The following is a 23312-nucleotide window of genomic DNA, read 5'->3' as shown; positions in this document are numbered from 1 at the left end:
CTACATTTTTTGGGGGGTTATTTGCATTTTTATTCTGCAACTCCTGTAACTTATTTTTGTAGTGCTTGTTTAACTTTTGTAAAGTTGTTCTTCGGAACCGCGACAAACGCAAGTTGCTTTTGTCCTTCCTTTCCACCCGTGTTTTGGGCAGTACGGGCCACCGTAGAACATCTACCACGGTCTTGTTTTCAAATTGTTCACATGGATGTAAGAGCAACGTGTCTAATATAATCAAATATTGCTTGGTTTCCATAATGGCAACAATGAATGTCCAACCAACGAACCCAAACAACCCTATAGTGTTCTTTGATGTGACCATCGGAGGACAGGTGAGTGGAACAAGGCGGAAGGACGAGGAAGTAAAGTTTAAATTCAGACTGGCTACGCTGCGTTCAGCTAACGTTAGCATCATGTGTTTACTGTGTTAACCTAGACTGTTATGTTAAGAACAAGGCAAATGCAAAACCTGCAAGTGTGAACGTTTGAAAGCTATATTCAAAGCAACGCCCAAGTTAGTATCTGTTAAGGGCTGTACAATCGGACTGTTTACCTGCTGAAAGCTAACTTACTATAGCTAAATTGGCCCATGTTGAGTATTTTCCAACATTTAATATGCATGTATTGTTTTTTCTTTTCTGTACAACATTCTTGACGTTTCGTTGGTTTGTGTTTCTTTTATTTCAGTTTATTTTTGTAGTTTCCTTTTAACGTGGAAGTTGTGCTGCTTTAGGTGCGCACATCAATTACCGGCTTTTATTCACAATTTGCAAACGTAAGGGTGAATGGATTTGAGCCATTGTTTACTCATATCTTATTATTCTCATTATTCCGATTCCTATATACTTAATAAGTAGACGATTGAGCAGTAAAGGTTGTAAAGGTTCAACTTAAGATGGTCAGTTTATCGTTTCACTCTTCCATTAATCTAATTATTGATTTGGATGGTGCTGATCGGGCCCACCATCAGTATATTTTTCTGAAATGTGTAGACTACATAGAAAACTGAAGAAATTACCTACTTTGAAAGGCAACATTTAATGTTTAATACAATACAATCTTTATTTCATTCATTTTTATACAACAATAATAAGATAATAAAATTGAAACTGATAGTATACAAAACAGACATTGATCTTTCCAACCATTTGACCAATTTGGTTTCTTGAATTTTATTGCAATAACAAAGTTCAAAACTCAACTTCCATCAAGTACAAAAGATATAGATTAATAATCTATCGGTAATGCTGTTCAAAACAATAGTCATATCATAAAGCTTTTTGAATAAAATTGTAATAGTGGCATCAGGTGGTTGTATGCAAACCCTTTAGCCAAACCTCTTGAGGGACACAGAGCCCAGCCTTGAACCAAAAACTGTAACCTTAAGTTACGCCGTTTTTCCGGTTTTGCTACAGAGATATTCTACCAAATAAACCTCATTCTTGTGAGTGGATGAAGCTTTCAAAAGGATTTTAATTGCCTTTATATAGTGACTTCTAGTCTAGACTGTTGATACGATAATTTGTACAAATTTCTTACACTTTAAAACCACAAACTATAGTTTGTGTTGGTCAAACACAAATATTTAGTGAAAGAAAGTGAAATCCCCCCCATTTCCCCGGAAATGCCCTTGTTCACCTAGATTTGAGTTTGTCAACCATCAGACTTTAGATATGAATGTGTAGTACGACTAGTGGTGACCTCACACCACTTGGTCAATCTGATGGGAGACTGTGTTCGTAGGGCCTTCTGATGGGTTCCATTTGGTTGTATTGAAGTTCTCCTGACATACAGGTGTTCCCCTGCTCAAATGCAAGTATGTGCGCCACATACAAATATTGTCTGGGAGATGATTATACTGTCCTGACTCTGTACACTTCAACCAGAACACAACACCCACTAATAAACTGTTGCTGCATTCCATCCAAAGCAGATTGACCAATATGTACGCTGGAATCCCCAAGCCCAAGAGCACAAATATCACAGATATGATGAGGTAGGGCAGCCATACTGAAGCAAAGCCCAGCATAAAGCTGACGCAGAGAGATGGCGGCTGATGGGTCGTCTGGACTAGGGCCTTCGCCGCGGCATCTTCCTGAGCATCCTGGCCGACGGCATTGCGCAGTAGATCACTCTTCGGGATTTTAGGTGGTTTGTCTCTCTGATCAGACAACATGTTGGCCCTTCTGTACCATGCAGAGATGCTGGTGTAGTGTGGCAGCAATGCACAAATTGTCACTATAAGTAGACTAATAACAAAGACATTGACCGTGCCGCTCTCCTGCACTTCACACACTAGAGCCTTCAAACCTCCAAAATGTTCAATTTCCCTCGGGCTGCTCCTCGTCGCTTCATAGGAATACACCGCAGCCACAAGCCAAACCAGCAAGGCCATTGCTGTGTTTGTTAGCTTCATAATGACAGGCCTTCGGTTAGCCAAACACCTGTCATGAAATAAGTAGTCCAACAGACCCAGGCCCAGCATCGGCAGTGGTAGCATGGAGAAGACGCTAGAAAAGTGGGCCAAGAGAAAGCAGACTGACACGGGGGACTTCAATGGGTTGAGGAACCACACCGTGGTCAACGCCAAAAACATGACCGCATCCGCCACGACGATGGACAGGCCACACAAACTTAGGAAGAAGGTGTGCAGTCTATTCCAGCAGATGTACAGAATGGTGGTGTCCATGCCAAACTTGAACAGAAGGAGGAACAGGTACCGCGGTGTGTTGTCCACGTGGTTGTGGTCTTCCCTCCATTCTTCTATGACACCCAACATTTTTAGACCTTGGGTGTCCTGGGTCTTTGGCGCTTCAGTAGACTGTTTGAGAAGAAGATTATGTTGGTTAAAAACCACAGAAATCATGCATGGATTGGTGCTGTTTTACTTCTCACCAAGCTCTCCAAAGGCGACCTGACTGGCATTGAATATGACCCAGTTTAAAGGGACTACATTAGGGGAATCTCTTGGCACCTCACAATTCGATTCGATTCCAATTATGAGGTCAACGATTGATTCTAAAACGATTATCGATGCATCTCGATGCCACAAAAAATTTTCTGTACATTTCCATGTGTGATTTTCAAAAATATATATATACTGTACATCCGAGTTTGCTACTCAGAGTTTGCTAATCACTTCCTACTTTTGTGATGATCATTAAAGACATCAACAGATGAATTAACTTATCTAATATTTTATTAGAGAAAAAGCTTATGTCACAAATATGACTTTCTATGAACAATGCAATAATGCAGCTTGCATTAAGACAAAACATGGAAGTATGTAAAAAATAGGGTTCTGTTTTCTTTTCTGTCGAATCTATCTTTCCTATGTCATTAAAGAAAAAGCTGCTCTTGAATTAGGAGTTCTTGCATCTGAGTTTGCGTACATGCTATGCGTAGGCTTAATCGCAATCGTGTCAAGACAAATCAGATTGGCCAATACACACTGAAGATAAATTAAATAATTTTTAAATTATCCCTCTGGCGAACTGAATGTGGCAGCAGGCTAACAAATTATTATTATTTTTTATTAATTTATCTGCATCGAGGCGCATCGTTCTAGAGATAATCGCGATGCATCGAAGAATTTATTCTTTTTCCCAACCCTGGACTACTTGTAGGATTTGTACATTCATAATTCACTTAAAATTGCAAGTGTCTGAACAGGTTCGGTACTGTATCCCTTTTACCACTCCAATATTTATACAGTCATTTTTTACTTTTCTTTTGAGGATACTTTGCGTGTCTATAATTCACAATAAGAATTTATTTGAATAGTTGGCCATTCAATTCAAACCACAACAGTGAAGTACCACGCTTTACTGACTTCTATAAGTGAATCCTTAATTGAGAGGAAGGAACTGAATTGCCAATTCAGCACACAACACAATAACCGATTCCATTCCACAACACCCCAGTCCCAGTCAGCGTGGCTCCCAATTGGCCATAGTCTTTCCCTTGTGACAATCAATTGCCTGCGTCCTCGGCTGTTATCCGAGTTCCCCCCACAATACAGGATATCTGTTCGTAATTATTGAAAAATATATATATTTGCGATCTCCAACCGGTTAGGCCTTCTTAAAAAAATAAAGACTGTCTTAACATACCCCAAACCACAGGATAACCTTGCAAATATAAAAATTGGTAAAACAATAAGTATGGGCTTTTCTTACCAGAGATGGGCAGGAAATCGGGCTTACGTTAATTATCCTGCAGTGTGTACCCAGCGTTAGCAGTGCACTTCTAGCTTTGTACGACCCACTGGATCTCTCTCTACCTGTTGAGTTCTCTGTTGCTGTTTAGACACATGGCGCTCTCCCTCTCTCTCCTGCTTTGCAATGCTAATATTTGCTGCTCTCTGCTCTCACCTGCATGTAGGCTCATGGACGGTGAGAAACAACCTGGACTACCTGTTATTTTGGTTGCTGCCCACTAGTAGAACCGCCCAGCTCTTTGCATACCAACGAGTAGCAGCCCCCAGTTTTTCAAGAATGACAACAAATGAATCACAGACCAGTATGGGAGGTTAGATGGCATCCTAACGCCTCAGACTTGCAGCATATTTTTTTAAATTATTGAATTGAGTAAATTGTTCTGTTCTTTTGGCTCTTTCAATACCTCCTCTGTGAACGCAAGGCTAACTCTTTGCATGAATCACTAAAAATATTTTGCAATCGTCAAAAAGTGTCAACATTTGGCTAGTGGTTTTCACAAGCTACAAAAGTAGTTAATGTGTTCTGGTCCTTGTGTGCAGCGTTCTAGTTAGACTTCCTTTGCAGTAAATAAAAGGCTGATTGGCAGTCACCCCGACTGCCCAAGGTGCAGGTTCCTGCGTCATGCGGTTGGATGCTCTTATCGCTCTTCAGTCAAAATTTAGACGCCTTTTTTTATCGCTGCTCTTGTCAGACGCACTTCCTTATGACATAACATCATCTTCGCATTGATTGATCATTCCAATCCAACAATCAATTCTGAACTTAAAATTGGGGGTGTGGTCAAAGCTACGGACATTAAACAAGATTGAATGGAATACAAATAGCGACGTTGTCATACCTGTTGATACGCGAATGGTGGGCCTATGGTTTGATGTTTAGATTTCGATTTCGGCTAGAGACAAAATAAAACGGTGGGCAATGCTTCTTCCACTGGGTTTCACAGTGGGGTTGTTTCAGCCTCGCAGAGGGTAAACATGTACATTACACACACACACACACACACACACACACACACACACACACACACACACACACACACACACACACACACACACACACACACACACACACACACACACACACACACACACACACGTTCTCAGTACTGTATAGGGCCTACGGTAGGGCTGCTCGATTATGGAAAAATCATAATCAGGATTATTTTGGTCAATAATGTAATCACGATTATTCAAACGATCATTTTGAGTTTGCAAACATGATGTATTTATTCAGCATGTCTCTCCCAAAAAACACAAGTAACTGAGTACTCTAAAATCTCGCCTTAAATAAATACACAAAATAGTAAAAAAGAAAATGGTCAAATCTAAAATAATGGACAGATATGTATCCACCCTGCACTTTCTATTAAACATAAAAAAATAAGTAATCGAGACTCGATTAGATCAGTTTTGTGATAGTTTGACGCTGAAATCAAGATCGAAATTTGATTTATCGCCCAGCCCTAGCCTACGGACACACTTTCCTTTTGTGCGCTGTAATTAGAGACATGTCTTGGGCAAGATAACATTGTATATTGTCTTGAAAATATGTCAACCTGATAACCTTGCAAACAACGATCATCATGATGCATTTTTTGTTGTTTCAGGACGTGGGCAGAGTGAAGATAGAACTGTTTGCTGATATCGTTCCCAAGACTGCAGAGAACTTCAGGTAGTTGTACAAAATGTACAGGATAGGTTCTGAACCTGAAGGTGTCTTAAAATAACCCCTGATTTTTTTTGTTACACTCCAATTGTGAAAACTGAACCCAGGGTTTCTTTCTCCATGAAAACAGATCAAACAAGCACAGACATTTTTTTTCGTTGATCAACCAGTATGGAGCTTGCACAGAGCAATGCTAAAAGCCCAAATGGCTAACAGTGCACTGGCTAGGGGCGTTGTGCTGAATGCTTCCAAATCTGAATTTTTCGGCGGCTTATTTGATCTGCTTTCATGCAGAGAAACTGGGCAATTTTCGAAGACCTAAACGTTGTTTGGTATTGCATTGCAACTAATAATTCTTGTATCCGTTGCAGGCAGTTTTGCACAGGCGAATTCAGGTGAGCTGAGCTCTCATATATAAAATATGGCACCAAATCTTGTCCTCAGATGTTGAAAGGTTCTGATTGTAAACAGGCTACATATTAGATTTAACGCAACCCTTTACTTATGGCCTAGTTTACGATGTTAACAATTAAACTACACATGCTAGCAGTGACTGATTGAAAATGTTGATTTAACATTCTCTTTGCACTTTGTGTTTGCCTTGCACTACCTCATATACCTAAACACACCAGCAGCAGAGGGCTCTGAAAAGGAACTGCTGATAAGAAATACTATCCATAAGAAACGCATGCAGGCTACTTTGAATACATCCTCACAAAGGTGTAACTGTTGCACTGTGTGCGTGCTCAACAGTAACAGGTGTCTGGTGGATCAGGGCAAGGCGTGGCAGTTGAACTTAATAACCCAGACAAACCGATTTTTTGTCCACTGAAAGATATTTGGTTCATTCCCACAGCCATTCCGCTTGAATTTGGCAGTCATTTTGGCAGTTATGTCAGGCAATGACTGCTGGCTCAGGTGTAAATTACATTTTCCATATTATCACAGGATGTGTGTTGAACCTTTCTTGGTTGTATCTTTTTTTTGTGTTACAGAAAAGATGGAGTCCCTATCGGCTACAAAGGCTGCACATTCCACCGGTACAGTATTCATTTTGTTGGGCAGACCCTTTAATTATTTAAATGATAATTAGCAACTGAATGTACAAATGTAAGTATGTTGGTGTTCACTAGGGGTGTGAACGTTTACAAAAAATTGTAAAGGGTTACCCAACCCCTTTTTTTTCGTCTACACGGTTAACCGTTTTTTTTTTTATTAATGAATGATTTTTATTATTTTTTTTAAGGTGAACCGCAGTCGCGCTATAGGGGGATTATTTGTTTATCAACACGGCGGATGGGCGAGCAGATGGATCGCAAAAAGAAAATGTGTGTGTCCGGTTGCCATGGTTATCTCCGTGCGGTTAATTTGCAGTTGCGGTGTAGGATTTTGTCAGCTTACTGTTACATTAAACTGTAATCAGAAAAAGCGGTTATATGCTATAGACCCTAAAGTATCTGTGGTATAAAGGCTGGGACGACTTTCGAATTATAAATATGTAAACTAGTATGGACCGTCGCGATTATTTTATTTTTTTTACGGTTTTCTTTTACTTCTTTTTCCTAAACGGTTATGATTTACTAACCGGTTACACGTGTACCCGTGCACACCCCTAGTGTTCACCATGCATTCAATTAGAGCAGTGGTTCCCAACCTGGGGACAGCACAGCATCAACACCTCTACCCAAGCCCCCCCCCGGAACCGCGGGGCCGACGCATTTACTTCAGAATGAAACCCAATAAACCGCCAATTTGCGTATGGTCCGGGAGGGTAAATTGGGGTGCTAGCTCAAGCAACTTAACCGCAAACCTAAGTTAGGCTACGTTTTAGCGTGATGCTGTTGCGGCTCTCAGCTGTGCCAGAGCGTTCATAGTTGCTAGGGAAACCACCTGATGTCGCCTCTCGGTGCAGCAGTGTGAACTGCCCAGTTTTTAGAAGCAAGGAGTCGCAAGTCGTTGCGAGGCGAATCTTTGGTCTGAACTGGGCTTAAGGGCGGAGCTTATCGACAGGTCAGTCCCATCAATTGGCAAATGCATTATTGCCATTCAGTGCACTTGTCGCCATCAAAACAAAAGTGTGCAGAACGACTTTAGACTGGCTGTCATTCATATTACACCTGAAATTAAAGCCCTGGTTGTGGGTATGCAAGCCCAAGGTTCACATTGATGAATGTAGGCCTATTAATACCATGCACTGTAAGCCAAGGAAAATAACACATTTATTAAATAAAGGCACAAAAAATAGAAATGTATGGTTATGGGAGGGGGGGGGGGGGGGCGTATTCCATCAGAAGTGAATTAGGGGGGCCCTGGAGAAAAAAGGTTGGGAACCACTGAATTAGAGCCAACCCTCCTAAATAAACAAGCAGGACATCATGTTAGAATTCTGCTTTCCTTTGCTGTGCCTCTGTTTCATATTGGGAGCTCAAACTATCTTCATTTGCTACCCATAGGGTTATAAAGGACTTCATGATCCAGGGAGGCGACTTTGTGAACGTGAGTATATAGTGCTTCACCTTTGATCCATTTATGTGGTGTTTTTAGACAAATCAGCCTTCTTCTACTCTTAAATGGGTCATATAGAGTTGCAAAGTGGGCGGAGCGGAAGAGAGTCTTTGTTTCCAATTGTAAAATAAACCATTAATTTCCCTGAAGGACGGTTTTCACCTTTTTACGGCTTTGGAGCATTTGTATTACGCAAATGCACGCTTATCGATGCATCTTAATACATAGACTTGTAAACTAGTATGAGAAATTCATGATTTACCAAGGTCAAAGTACAAGATATCTTTGTCGGTATGATTACTACTAGTTCCATGGAGCATGCCGTTAATAATTGAGCAGTCACAGGGCAAGTGTCGGTTTTTTTATCTACTCCTAAGCTTAAAACACCTGGAAAACATATAAAGGCGTGAGTACGTGGGTATGCTTTTTTCTGTTCTCTTTTTGATAAAGAATTGTGGATCCATTATAGTTCCAGGCTTTCTGCTACTAATATAACTATGGTACTTTATATAAAATATCATATTTAACATGCAACAATATTGTCATAAGAGAGACTTGAGACAACTGCCCATATCAACAAATACAAATATACTTTCATTTAATTACCTTTATGTAGGCCTGTGTCATAACTACTTTTGTTGGACGCTATATTGTCCCAGAAATAATTGTGTTAAATGATATTCTTGTCACTTTATGCCACTGATAAACTTAGAATACAATGGTATACTAATGCAAGAGCAATTTACTTTTAATTATTAGACATTCTAATTGGTTTGTCAAAATTTTTAAGTTTAAGATATAAGCATAAAGAACAATTAGAAGTAACGAAGTAAAATGTTTGACATGTCAAAGTCAGTTTAGGTCTCCTTCTTTGAAATAATATCTGGCCACAACACAAAGGTTTTCCATTTAGAGGTTCTTCACTTACCTTCTTCTCTCTGTAAAGTGTGGTGAAAGTGTCCTTGATGGGATAGAAGCACATATAGATATAGTATCCATTAGCAGCTGAACTGAAAGGGACAAAAGCGCACCCTTGTGGCCACATAATTCAACTTAATTTCTGAAAATATAACATGTAAAGTCTATTTAAAAAAATAAATATAAACAATGCATGTAGGCATTATGCCTTTTGAACATTAACACATAGATATGCTATAGACTAAGTTTTAATAAGCTAACATTTGCTCAAAAACACAAAACCCACCTTAAAACCACAGCCAGGTGACCATGAGATCAAAAGCACAGATGCATCAACAGGTCATATCTGCTGGCAAATCTGTTAATCAAATGTCATGTTTCCAAGGCGTGAACACCAACAGGTTTATTATGGTGTTCAGTTTCCGAGCAGAGAACACTGTTCAGGTTTACCTTGTTACAGAAAAAGCCACATTTCACATTCTATTGTTATCGTGCCACCGCATCAAGGGCAGGGCTCAGATGATACTTGGTCATATCTGCATCAGCCTGCACTCTTTTTGGTACATATACAGCCTGGGTTTGACCACTTTTTAGTTGTGCTCTTATGTTCTGGAGAAGGTCACTCTGCCTTTTCCTGGGTACTGGAGGTTCAGATCCATAATTTCCCCCGGTGGCTTTACCACAACTCTCCTTTGGCCCTGTATCCACTTCCTTCCTCTTTCATGCCTTGTAGCTTTGTAAGACCTCTGCGTCCCTCCCTCTGCGTCTCTCTGCAGAGCCATCCTTCCAGGTTGGGTTTAGGTGGCCATGTTGTCAATCGTCCACCATGAGACGTCTTATGGCTGGGAGTAGCTCCGTCACCCTCTCTATCAATTTCTGTTTTGTTTCCCATTGTTTGGCTACAACCTATGGGAAAGAGACTATTTGTTATTTCTTTAGTCTATATAACAACATAATTCATCGATTGCTACTTTATACATTTCCATTATTTATTTTAAGTTAATTGTACATAGTAATATAATAATGTAATGGTTAACCAATCAACAAATATACATATACATACATACACGCTCACAAAGATATTTACATTACAGGCCCCAAAGTTCTAAATTAAAAATTAAAACTCTTTCAATGATCTTTAAATTAACTGAGGTATTCTGTGTAGCATATGAGCTCCAATATCAATTACTCACCAGCACTAGACTTTGTTTGGTGAGATTGGCTTCAGTCTGTGCTTCCCTAAGGTCTCTCTCCTTTAGCCGGCTCAGGTTGAAGGGGTTGCCCCAATCCTTGTCACTGTCCAAACCATGTGAAACAACCAAATGGAGGTTGTGGTCAAGGCAACTAATCCTTGGCCGGCCAAGATTTTGTAGTGCATCCACAATGCATGCACCATTGTCTATACAGGCCATTTTGAACTAATCGTGATTAAGGAGACTTCGAGTGCTTCGGCAAGTAATCTTAGCAGTGTAGTTATGGGGTATGGATCTGGACTCTTTTGAACACATTGAATACAGAGTCCAGTCAGTTATTCAACATATGGTGTGCATGTATATGTTTACCTATTTGAGCTTGACCACATATGTCTAGTGGAAGAGTAAGAGGATATTTTATCCCTTCAGAATGTCATCTTTCACTTAGTTGTATAAGGCTGGGAATCAAGTTTGGGAGATATAAGTTTGCTTTGGTAATTCATACTTCTTGTCTACGGTTAGCAGCATATTTTCAGAGGCTAGTTTTTCCGGCATTTCTTTGGCTATATGTAGGGATGCACCGATTGTGAAATTCTGGGCCGATAACGATGTTTAAAATAACAATTTGGGCGATTGCCGATACCGATGTTTTGTTGTTTTTATTCCCCCTTTTGTGCCAGGGAAATAAACCCTACCCCCCCAACGCACGCACGCAGAAACGCACCTCGTATAAACACACACACAATGACACAGGGGGAGGCTTTCATGATTTGTATGAAATCAATCTGTTTATTTCAACAACTGCTCCATCAACATTCAACTTCAAAATGATTTCAACTTGGGCTTAGGCAGATAGGCCTACATGTGCCGAAAACAGAGCACTATTGTTTTTACTGAACACAGCCTGCATGACGGTGAACTAGACACGTCTTTAGCATATGGAAACTATGGCCAAAAAAATATCTTCACACGATGTGTCTCTTTTACAATTTATTTGTTACCAGCATTCGTAGTGTTGATCTGCTGAGAAATAGTTGACCAAAGGACGCTGGGGTTGAACGAACTACTTGCGGAGTGATACAACAGAAAAAAATTAAACCACTTTCCTTGACAGTGTTCATTATATGCTTAGCAACGGTGATTTATCAAAAAATTATATAACACCGGAGGTTGTGAAGGCCCAAGCAAGTGAACGGAGCGTTCAACAGCATTGAGAAGAGCTGTGTAATAAATAACGATAGTCACATTTATTATTAGATTTTCTACGTGACTGACTATTCGACTATTCCAGTTGTTGTCTACTATACAACTGCCTACTCAATGAGAATAGTTCAGTACTTACAGCCCAACAAAAAAACGAACTGCATATCGCTGATCTTTCTCCGAAATAGTGAAATACTTTTTATTTTATGACGTCATCATGCCAGAGGCGTGTCCAGCCAGCGGCTGTTATGGGTGGTATTATTAGTAGCCTACCGCCTGTTGCATCTTCTCCGAAACTGCAAGTCAGACTGCAAATAGCCAACGCAACATTTAGCCATTGCAAAATTTAGATGACACAACAGATTAACATCGGCCACTGCCATTGGTGAATGTCATCTTATTTCCCGATAGGCCGATGGCAGTCCACAACGCGAATATCGGCCGTTAACGATGTTTGTCCGATAAATCGGTGCATCCCTAGCTATATGTCCTGGCTTTAGCAAGTTACTCTAGTAACTTGCTGTACAGCCCAGTATCTGTCAGCACGCATTTCATGCCGTCACGTTTATATATTCATCCATCCCAAACTGCAGCTTTGTTTTCCGGATGGAAAACGGGTTTGATGAGATGGCAATGATTCAAATGAGCTATCAGGTTATTTGTATTACCACATCAACCGCGCATCGTTACCAGATGCCCGAACCACCTCAGCTGACTCCTTTTTATAAGTAAAGGAGCAGCGGCTCTAATCCGAGTTCCTCACGGATTGCTGAGCTTCTCACCCTATCCCTAAGGGAGACGCCAGCCACCCTTCTGAGAAAACTTAGTACCCGCAATCTCGTCCTTTCGGTCATCACCCAACCCTCATGACCATTGACCATAGGTGAGGATAGGAACGAAGATCGACCGGTAGATCGAGAGCTTTGCCTTGCGGCTCAGCTCTCTTTTCGTAACAACGGTGCGGTAAAGCGAACGCAATACCGCCCCCGCTGCTCCGATTCTCCGGCCAATCTCATGCTCCATAGTTCCCTCACTCGCGAACAAGACCCCGAGGTACTTGAACTCCTTCACTTGGGCAAACTAAACACGTAACGCATAATACAATCAATGGCAATGTCTATTACCGCGGGGACACATGCATATTAGGATAGCATACAATACTGATAAGAAACAATGTTTATGTATTGCGTATATCATTAAATAGAACCACAGTTACCGCATATCATATGTTATAGCCTATCATACGTTTTCTTTGCCGAAATTTATTTGAGGACTCAGTATTTCTGAAGTTGTGGAAGAAAACCCCTTATTCCATGTGTGATTTAGGCCATATTATTTGGCAATAAACTAAGCCATTTGCAGTTTGAAATTCATGTGCATCTGTCTCATCGGAGACTGCAGACACGCTGTCAAAATATCAACTTGTCCGATTCAAATGCGCTCATGGCTCTTAAAGGGGATGGGAGCTGGCACTCTCATTGGTTTGTTGCACGTTACGCCCAAACCACACCTACGGGTAATTAGGCTGCTTCAGACCAACCCTTTTGACACTTGCGCCGTGGCGCAAGCGTCATTTATCCGCCTGTAAAATAGCGATAGCGCCGTAGAACCGCCCACAAAGCTACTTGCGCTTTGCGCTTCCCACTTGCGTTTCAGACCGTTAAAATAGGGCCCAATGACTGTCATTGTTGTTTTTGAGCCATACTTTATAATGTAGACGGGCGTTACTTTCTTGTCACCCTGAAATTTATTCAACATGATTCACATTTCTTGATGTGGAAAATTGTCTTTTAATTAGGGTGCACTCACACTAGGCCATCTGGCCGTGGCCTTGGCCATTTTCACAACTAACCGTGCTCAAATCTCAAGTCTGGCCAGGCCAACTTGGCCACTTGGGAGAGGTGTGCTGCTACGGTACGGGCCGCCATGGTACCGATGCTAATGAGCCGACACACGCACACGCACGGCTACGCAACCTGAGCTGGATGATGTATAGTCCATGCGACGACCATGGACATAATAAAGGCGACGAGCCTTCTTTCCCTTTATACGGTAAACATGGCGTCAAGCGGTTCAACTGTTGGTTCACGTTGGTCCCATAGAGAAGTCGAGTGTCTGTTAGCCATTTGGGCAGCCGATGCTATTCATGCACAGTTGGAGAAGACCCACAAGAATTCCGATGTATTTGGGAGAATCCGCGAATCAATGACTTTATTATGGTCCATGCAGCGGTCACTTGGTGATGACGTGTTACGACGTGGTGACGTATGTAAGAACAACGGGGCCAGTTGAGCACGGTTAGGTATGAAAACGGCCAACGGCCACGGCCAGATGGCCAAGTGTGAGACAGTGCACCCTTGACACTCCCCGTCCCCGTCCACACAAAGCCGATTTCATGGCGAAACCGCAAAGGTCTTGTACGGATCGGCCTTCCGTCAACACGAAGCCGGCGAATCCGCTGACCGAAACCGTTAACTTCTGAAACCACCCTCGGAGGTGGTTTCAAATCTACCCGGTTTCGTTTTGGATTCGTGTGGACGCCTGAAACCGACTGAAACCATAAACCATGACGTCATCGCCCCACCCCTCGACCCTCTAGCCAATGACTGTTGAGCCCGCGGAGTCTCACCCTTTATGCGCACGCTCGCCTCCTCTTCTTATTTATTTTTCTTCTGGATTTCTGTAGCAGAAGCAGCGCCTCTTATGGGCCTGGAATGTGTACTACAGCGTTTCTACAGATCTACTCGGTTTCGCTTGACTTCGTCTTTACGGAGATACTCCGAAACCGGATAGATCGAAACCGTAAACGGTTTTGCCCGTTTCGGGTTCGTGTTGACGGGGCCTCAATTAGACAATTAAGGCCCCGTCCACACAAAGCCGATTTCATGGCGAAACCGCAAAGGTCTTGTACGGTTCGGCCTTCCGTCCACACGAAGCCGGCGAATCCGCTGACCGAAACCGCAAACTTCTGAAACCACCCTCGGAGGTGGTTTCAAATCTACCCGGTTTCGTTTTGGATTCGTGTGGACGCCTGAAACCGACTGAAACCGTAAACCATGACGTCATCGCCCCACCACTCGACCCTCTAGCCAGAGGGTCGAGGTCGTTGAGCCCACGGAGTCTCACCCTTTATGCGCACGCTCGCCTCCTCTTCTTATTTTTCTTCTGGATTTCTGTAGCAGAAGCAGTGCCTCTTATGGGCCTGGAATGTGTACTACAGCGTTTCTACAGATCTACTAGGTTTCGCTTGACTCCGTCTTTACGGAGATACTCCGAAACCGGATAGATCCGGTTTCCCATACCAAAATTAGGTTTGACCACAAAACAAATTTTAAACATTAAAAAAATGACTATGTAAGGAGAAAAAACGATATGACAGGATATGGCACAGATCAAGTCCATAAACATGGATGAATTTTCTGAAGGTAAATTTGTCTTGCTCTTGGAGATGCCTAGATGCTTGCTTCCCTTTCAGATTCCCCAGCAACCCTGACCCTGTTCCTCTGGTCTTTCTCTTTTTATAGGGGGATGGCACTGGCGTGTGCAGCATCTACAGGGGTCCGTTTGCGGATGAAAACTTCAAAGTGAAGCAGTCTTCCCCAGGTCTCCTGTCCATGGTGAGTAATGGGAACATTAACCCTGGATAACACGGATGTTCCCTCTGTATGGAATTATTTCCTTCATTGTTTTACTTTGATGGTTGACCAGCTGCTTGTATAGGCAGATGAGGAGGGCTTCCCAAATTGTCCTATTTCTCTCAGAAATATATATATATACCCTCAGCGGGGAATGGGCAATTGAGAACATCTGAAAATCAGGAAGCAGTTGGAGCCATGATTCGCAATACAATAGAATGACTATTGGAACACACCCACAGTGCTCAGTTCTTGTGTGCAGTTGTCATAGGGGGGACTTGATTTTTTTTTCCCATTCCTGCAGGCGAACAGCGGTCCCGGAACAAATGGCTGTCAGTTTTTTATCACGTGTACCAAATGTGACTGGCTAGATGGAAAGCACGTGGTTTTTGGTGAATACGAAATTGGGCTTCAATATTATATCATAAATGTATTGTCGGTGTCGATATTGAAAGTGTTGTTTTTTTACTTTACTACTTTACTCTTTTAGGCAAAGTGGTCGATGGCTTACTGGTCATGAGGAAGATTGAGGTAAAAAGAGGCTATACATTTTTCATGTTTAATTATTAAACATCTGAAACAAAAGGTTTATATTGATGAAAAATAATTTTCTTCAATAAAGCCTTTCGTGATGATCAGTCATACATATGAAACATCTTGAAGGCCGTGGCAAAGAAATTTATATAAGCAACTAAATTTTCTTTCCTTTTTCTAAATCATACAAAGGATGTTGGTGGTATCATGCTAAATTGAATTCAAACAATGTATTCAGGTTGTGTTGATCGACCAGTAAACTTGTGGAAGTGTTGAACCTGCAATAACTCTTCCTATAAATCCTTGATGCCCCTCAGAACGTTCCCACGGGACCCAACAACAAACCCAAACTGCCCATCCTCGTAGCGCAGTGTGGGGAGATGTAATCATTCCCGTCGACGGAACCATGCCAAGCCTTTTTTTCTTGGCATACATTTTCCACAAGTGATTGATTTTGTATTGTTTGTTTTTTCCATCTGAAATAATCAAAATTGATGTGTACCGATTTGCTTTGTCCATGTCTATTTTGTTGCTGGCCTAACATGGGAAATTATTTTTGTAACTCCTGTGTAGAACCTAAATTGTGATAATAAAGTGATTCCACATTTTTATAAACCTCTTGTTGGATTTATTTCTTGAAGTGACTATCACAACATTATCATGTATGTCGCTGCGTCTTGCATACTATAATCTTAGGTGGAATAATCCCCCTTAATTACCTTGTTTTCAATTATATTTGCCTTTTTATTTCGTGTATTTTCCTGTCTTCAAAAAACTGATTTTGTCTTCAGGTAAATATTATATAGGTGGTCACAATAAAAATCATTGGGGACTTAAAATGCATTGAGAGTTAACTTACTTATTACAAAACATCGCTCTTGCCCATTGTTTTACCCTTGCTATCGTCCAGTGATATATTGATTGGATCTGATTGGAAGACACCCATTGCGGAGCATATTGTGCGCATGTTGGAGGCTTGGAGTCAGTCGTACCAGAGCTAGGCACCCTCAAACTCCCGAGAGTCAGCAGTGGGGCAAACCGGCGCCTCAGGAACACTCTGAACGCCAAGCCGCTCCTCAGCTCAACTTATGGTTGCCACTTGTCCCAGCACCGGTGCGAAGACCCTAGCCACCCCTCCCCCGCACTCCGTCGCCATGGACCCTGTTCCTCCGGTACAAAAGAATCCTTTCACAGTCACCCACTGTTCTCATGCAGAGGACGGAAGGGTGCGTTTTTTTTTTCTTAATTCATGGTGGGGGTGGGATTCATGAGTAGCTGTAGTGGGGTCAATGCTAAAGCTAGGCATTGTGCAAGAGTTAGGGCTGCTCCGCCATTAGCATTGAGCTTCCACACATCCAACAGTGCCAGCAGGGCATTAGCATAACAATATGTAGGGCTTGGCTTGCTCTGTCTGCTCTATGTTATTGGAATTTGAGTCTCACAATTTAGAGGCCAAGTGTAATGGCTGCATTACCCAAGGGTACCCCTGGCTCTCACCCTCTGCTCCATACACTCTCCCCTCCGCTCGCTCACGAAACACAAACCACCTTTCGTCACCTGGGCTGTGTGTAAATTATGACTTTAAAGGCGTGGTTTACTCAGTATGTCTTTGATATATGTAATCAATTCAATAGGATTCTATGTGAATTGTAACCGAAGAAAGGGTTTGTGTTGATTTATTATTTTTAAACAAAGATATAATTAACATGACAAATGAAACCGTCTCCGCTAGATGAAGTGGCCTGCCCTAGTGGAGTGACTTAAAAGCAATTAGATTTGTATTGATTAGAAACCCAAAGGCCTTGTTGGTTACTCAACCCTCAATCAAAAATATGTATTGATGTATTCATTCGCACAATAGTGTTATTTGATATTCAAATTACTACAGGATTCAAAACAAACGTGTGGGTTCAGTGCAGAATTCAATATTTATGGATATTATTTATCATTCTAATTATTATAATGCAATTCATTCAAATCCTCAAAAACTTGATTCATGATATATATATATATATATATATATATATATATATATATATATATATATATATGCACGCGCGCACACACACACACGCACAAACACTTTGTTTTTTTTATTGGACCCTACGTATGACTCAAGTACAGAGCCTGAAAGACTGGTGATGCCTGTTTTGGTGCTCTCATTTCCCCGAAATCGCAATGCACACTGAAATAAATTTGTGCCACATAGCCAGTGGTCATGAATCACTGAGAAACAAATAGGAACACACCCATAGTTGATCACAAGTATCTTGGAAATTACAGTAGAAACGGTACCGGACCGGTGAACCGTTGCGTACCAATCCACATCAAGGATGGGACGAGTGCCTAACCTACACAATGGCAACCATGTATCATCGAAATAGACTATGCAAAGCTTCTATTTATCACAGAAAATGTTTCATGTCTTTTTCTCGCTGGTGTTTCTTCTTTGTGGGCGGTTACTACGTGAGAGTGATTTATTTGTAGCCAATGGGGATTACCTCGGGACAACTGAGAACTCGGTTAACCAATCGAAGGACCCGTTGGAAGAGCGTTGTACCAAGCAGCCAATTCCACCAACGGCTGGGCGGGCTCGCGACCGGGAATAGTCCCTCGCACTGTTTCTCATTCTGCCCAGTTCGATCGGCAACGGGAGCGGAGAGAGGAAAGCAGAGAGCCCGAAGGCAGTAGCCCCCACCACCGCCGGCCCAGGTTACCATCTAGCACCGGGAAACACACTAGAGAGTCACCGCCGGCACAAGCCATTACCAACCAGTAACCATGAGCAGCGAGGCCGAAACACAACAGCAACCACCGCAGCCCGCTGCCGAGGAGGAGAGACCCTCCAGCCCGGCGGCCGAGGCGTCCGCGGTGGACAAGAAGGTCATCGGTAAGATAGCTGCAAAACGGATAAGTAGCTAACTGCTTGTGGCCTCGGGAAAACCCGCCGGATCTACTCTTCCACTCTGATTCCCGGTTATTCTGGTTAGCCACGAGTTAACAGCGAACGAGATCATTAGTTAACACGATCGTTGGTTAACCCAGCCGAGAGATTCTGGAGTATGCGTTTGGCTGGGTCACTATCTGGATGGAGTTACCCCGGATCGTCATCATCGTTATTACACATGAATCATCACGTTCACCGGAAACAAAGCATCGACTTACAAAAAAAGCCTTCTTTAATCGAGAGAAGGCCTTACTAGTCGGGGTACCGGCTGATCAACGACGGACTCAACATGACAGTTGGACGTTCTGTCTTGTTCTCCAAACCGTCGCACGCCGACACGGGTTCTGGGATAGGTGGAATCAAGCGAAACAGTGGAACGACACCCTGACCAGTGTTTAGAATCAACGTTAATCGGGAACTATAAATATATATGATAAAAGGCCATTCATCCGCTGTTTCAAAGATGCCGGTCCGATGGCCTCCTTTCAGCAGCCTCCATTTCGGGCTATGTCGCCTGCGCCCCCGGGCTCTGTTTGAGTCCATGCGGACGACCCCGTCAGACGCTTGGTGACATCTGTGGTATTTGTTTATTCTGGTTTGTTTGCTATCACCTAGAGGTAATTGAGACTAGTTTTTTTTAGCACGTCTATGTGCTACTTATATCGGTAGCTAATGTTAGCTGCTAGGCTTCGTGGTCCCTTTGTTCGGCGTGTGCCTAGCAGGGAGATTTCCAGGTTTCATCGACAGTTCCGTAGACACCTGACTTGTGTGATCGAAATCGTGTCTGTGTTTACTGGGGGTGGTTGTTTCGCAAACTAGTAATGGGTCCAGAAATTTCTTTGGCAAATAATCGCATCTTCATTTGGTCGATTTGCAGCAGTGCTTGGTTTATAGCTAACGAGACTAGCCACGTTAGCTCGCCGGGGTGGATGCATAACTGCACCCAAAATGTCCGCCTTGGTATTTTGCGGATTTTCTTTTGTTAGTTAAATAATCGTAAAATCTCTCCTGTCGGCCATGCCACTGCCATTGTTGTATGTGTTCGCCGCTGAACAGACATGGGGATAATGTTGATTGGCGACGCAATACAGCAGTTTCTACATATTGGCTGCGTTCCAACCACATGGTGGAGACCCTGTTAGCAGCTCCGCTAGCAGCCTGGCTAGGCTCCTAGATCGCCTGCGTCGAGGCGCACGCCGCCACCACGTGGAACAGCCGCACTTGAAACCAATGCTGAACTGGTGCAGTAGGCATTGAGCAACGAATTTAATTGAATGATTCACTTGTGGCATACCGCATGAGACGTGTTGAAAAAATGTAAATAGGTGTTGCTTCTGATTGTTCATACATATCTCATAGATTAAACTGGGACATAGGGCCCAAGGAACGAACCTGTCCGATATCCGCATGCCATTAATACATTTGGATCAAGTCTCACGCCCTGAGCAGCTGGTATGGAACACTCCTCGACATCTATTAAAAGACTGACAGTTGGGTGGTTAAATTTAACTTCAGCATTATCTCTGGACATGAGCAGCTCTGTTTCATTAGGGATGCATGCAATTTCTGTACCGTGTTATAATCATTTATTTAGGATGTATATGCTGGCTAGGTCACACAAGACTGACAATCTTATATTTTGTCTCTACAGCAACAAAAGTCTTGGGCACAGTCAAATGGTTCAACGTCAGGAATGGATACGGTTTTATCAACAGGCAAGTCAACTCTCCCCTACTGCCCATTCGTGGATGTGTGTGTTCAATCCTATTATGTCTCTGATTTGCTTACAAAGCAGTGCAGGAGATTTGTCTGCAGCTTTGTTACGTGCACGTCTAAATTATTCTGTATGCATGCGGGTATAGTAGCATCTGTCACTATTTACAATGTTGTAACCATTGTTCCCGTGCACCCCCCCCCCCCAAAAAAAAATGCTCTAGGGATGATACGAAGGAGGACGTTTTTGTACACCAGGTAAGCAAGACTTGGCTGCAAAAGCATTATTCTCTACAAATCGTGCCGACAAGTTTGATCTTTCCTTTCAGTAGCATTTCCTATTTGTGTACCGCGTATTCTGATGCAAAGCTTTGTTTCAGACGGCCATAAAAAAGAACAACCCAAGGAAATACCTACGCAGTGTTGGAGATGGAGAAACTGTAGAGTTTGATGTGGTTGAAGGGGAGAAGGTGGGTTTCTTAACGGTTTAATCCATGCACCAGCAGCCCACCCCATACAGAGATCTATATTATTGGGGGATAATGGGATTAGAGGTACATCTAATCTTGGCTGCCAGTGCTTAAATGACTGAGGGGGGATGGGGACCCGATACTAACCCCGTCGCCCCCCCTCTATCTCCAGGGAGCAGAGGCGTCCAACGTCACCGGGCCCGGAGGCGTCCCCGTCCAGGGCAGCAAGTACGCCGCCGACCGCAACCGGTACAGGCGCTACCCCCGCAGGAGGGGCCCGCCACGCGACGGCGAGTACCCAGACAACTACCAGAGCGACGGCGAGGGGGAGCCTGGCAGCGGTAGCGGCGGCGGCGGCGAAGGAGGAGGAAGGGGAGGCGAAGGAGGAGGAAGGGGAGGCGGCGGCAGCCGGAACAAGGGCAACCGGGACGGTGCGGACAGCGCCCCCGAGGGAGAGGTGCAGCCCCAGCAGCAGCAGCGCCGGCCCACGTACCCCGGCAGACGGCGCTACCCGCCATACTTTGTAAGTAGACGCTTCGGCCGCCCGGCCCTCGAACCCCAGCGCACCACGAGAGAGGGTGCGACGAACGAGGTATGCCGTTGCAGGGCGGAGTCCCGAAGCAGGCAAACGGGGCGGAGCACGGGAGCCACACCCACAAGAATAATAAAAAGGGCGAGAAAGCCCGGTGACTCCGCACGTCCGATGACGTCATACTCAACCCTCTCTCGTGGTTCACGCGGTGCTTGGTGTATCGGGGCCCCGGCGGGCCCTTGTACTGTATCGGACGATCCATGTGGTGTCCCGGGCCCTCCTTTGTGGTGAAACCATCCAATGGTATACACATAAAGTTTGTAGTTATATAATATTCTATATTATCTTAAATAATTTGACACCTATTGTTGGCCCTATAAAATAAATGTGTTTTTGAAGACGCTCAACTAATCGTGACCTGATTAGGGAAGGTGCCTTCCTGGGCGTGGACGGAACACACAGCAGTCGCCTGACGTGGAGCTCTTGTTTGCTTTCAGGGAGGAGAAGGTGACGAGAACCAGGGAGGACCAGACCAGGGCAACAAACCAATGAGGCAGAACTACTACAGAGGCTTCCGACCAAGGTACTGACCAAGAGGTGCTTGTGGGAATATCCCCCGTGGCCAGCACGGTACAAAACATGATGGGCCAATGTTTGTTCCTAAAAGTGTAAATGAACCCCCTATTTCAGCTAGTAGATTAGAACATTAACCATTTTTTTGGATGGGAGACTGGCATTAACAGACTTTCACACTTTTTCCTCTAAATAATATTGTTTTAGTAATGGTAGATAACTGTTGTATATCATGGAAGAGTTGTTTCAAAGTGGCCCCCTTCCACTACACAGCCTCGTCTGTAGTCCCGTTGCGTTTGCCTGAATAATTTAGCATGCCGATGGAGTGGAACTGATGCTCCGTTATTAATAACCCCCCCCCCCGCCGTTCCAACAGTCATCCCTCCCCCAGAGGTCCACCACGTCCCAGACCGGTGCGGGACGGCGAGGAGGACAAGGAGAACCAGGGAGGTGAGGGCGGCCAGGGCGGGGAGCCGCGCCAGCGACGCTACCGCCGCAACTTCAACTACCGCCGCAGACGCCCCCAGGCCGGAGGCAAGCCAGGAGAGGGCGAGGGCGAAGGCAAAGAGGCCAAGGCCGCGGGAGAGCCAGCCCCCGAGAAGACGTCCGCTCCCGAGCCCCAGCAGGGCGGGGCTGAGTAGGAACACCCGCCCACCGGCACCCTCCATCTTTTTACCATCGTCCGGGTGAGTGGGCCGCCTGGGCGTTGATGTGTGTTGAGTTGTGTACATGCCAAGACAAAGAGCCTTTTGAAAGGACGATAAAGGGTGTGGAACCCATGGAATATTTCTTGTGTCAACCGTGAATTATGCTTCATAAGTCAAACATTTGCTCTCGGGTGGATGCTCTGAATGTACATCTGTTTTTTTTCGGGGTAATCTAAGCTGTCGTTTTTAATGGACTGCAGCTGTTTGCAGACTCCCCTAGTTAACAGTGATACTAATTTTGTCCCCTTTCTCTTGCAGTTTTTTTGTCAGCAAGAAAAGAAACATCAAAGATCTGAGCAATAAGAAACAGATTTGACTTGACTACCGTCACAAGCTTGCACCATGCATTCGACCAGATTTACCACCGATTTGCCTGCAGAATCTATGCAGACTTCTGTTTTCTTTTTCCATTATTTTTACGTGACAGTTACAAAAAAGTTTTGGGGAAACAAGCAGATGTTTTTCTAAATCGGTCCTAAGTTTTTACACCAAAAGGTTTT

At 43.6% G+C, this 23312-nt stretch overlaps 3 protein-coding genes across 4 annotated transcripts; 2 read left to right on the top strand and 1 right to left on the bottom strand.

The window, feature by feature from the left end:
* The first annotated feature begins 130 nt into the window (after positions 1–130).
* ppih (peptidylprolyl isomerase H (cyclophilin H)) lies at positions 131–16509 on the top strand. Its single transcript, XM_056597852.1, has 9 exons — positions 131–329; positions 5824–5888; positions 6254–6277; positions 6878–6922; positions 8336–8378; positions 15226–15318; positions 15641–15728; positions 15827–15867; positions 16188–16509. The coding sequence occupies exons 1-9, from the start codon at positions 255–257 to the stop codon at positions 16254–16256; spliced, it is 543 nt and encodes a 180-aa protein (XP_056453827.1). The 5' UTR covers positions 131–254; the 3' UTR covers positions 16257–16509.
* Positions 1009–9641, bottom strand: si:dkeyp-100a1.6 (uncharacterized). Of its 2 annotated transcripts, XM_056597851.1 has the most exons (3): positions 9592–9641; positions 9316–9348; positions 1009–2818 (listed from the first exon to the last, which is right to left on the bottom strand). In XM_056597851.1, the coding sequence occupies exon 3, from the start codon at positions 2774–2776 to the stop codon at positions 1700–1702; it is 1077 nt and encodes a 358-aa protein (XP_056453826.1). In that variant the 5' UTR covers positions 2777–2818; positions 9316–9348; positions 9592–9641; the 3' UTR covers positions 1009–1699. The 2 variants fall into 2 exon arrangements, with proteins under 2 accessions (XP_056453826.1, XP_056453825.1); XM_056597850.1 differs by lacking the exons at positions 9316–9348; positions 9592–9641 and adding an exon at positions 4176–4905 and having other exon boundaries at positions 1011–2818.
* Positions 16510–18496: 1987 nt separating the features above from the next.
* On the top strand, positions 18497–23185 carry ybx1 (Y box binding protein 1). The gene is made up of 8 exons (XM_056597849.1): positions 18497–18760; positions 20469–20532; positions 20755–20788; positions 20911–21000; positions 21173–21523; positions 22030–22115; positions 22482–22791; positions 23071–23185. The coding sequence occupies exons 1-7, from the start codon at positions 18652–18654 to the stop codon at positions 22744–22746; spliced, it is 999 nt and encodes a 332-aa protein (XP_056453824.1). The 5' UTR covers positions 18497–18651; the 3' UTR covers positions 22747–22791; positions 23071–23185.
* The last annotated feature ends 127 nt before the right edge of the window (positions 23186–23312 follow it).

Source organism: Gadus chalcogrammus, chromosome 1, assembly GCF_026213295.1.
Source record: "Gadus chalcogrammus isolate NIFS_2021 chromosome 1, NIFS_Gcha_1.0, whole genome shotgun sequence".
NCBI classification, from domain to species: domain Eukaryota; kingdom Metazoa; phylum Chordata; class Actinopteri; order Gadiformes; family Gadidae; genus Gadus; species Gadus chalcogrammus.
Note: the sequence above shows the minus strand (reverse complement) of the source record. Positions and strands in the feature narration are given on the sequence as shown.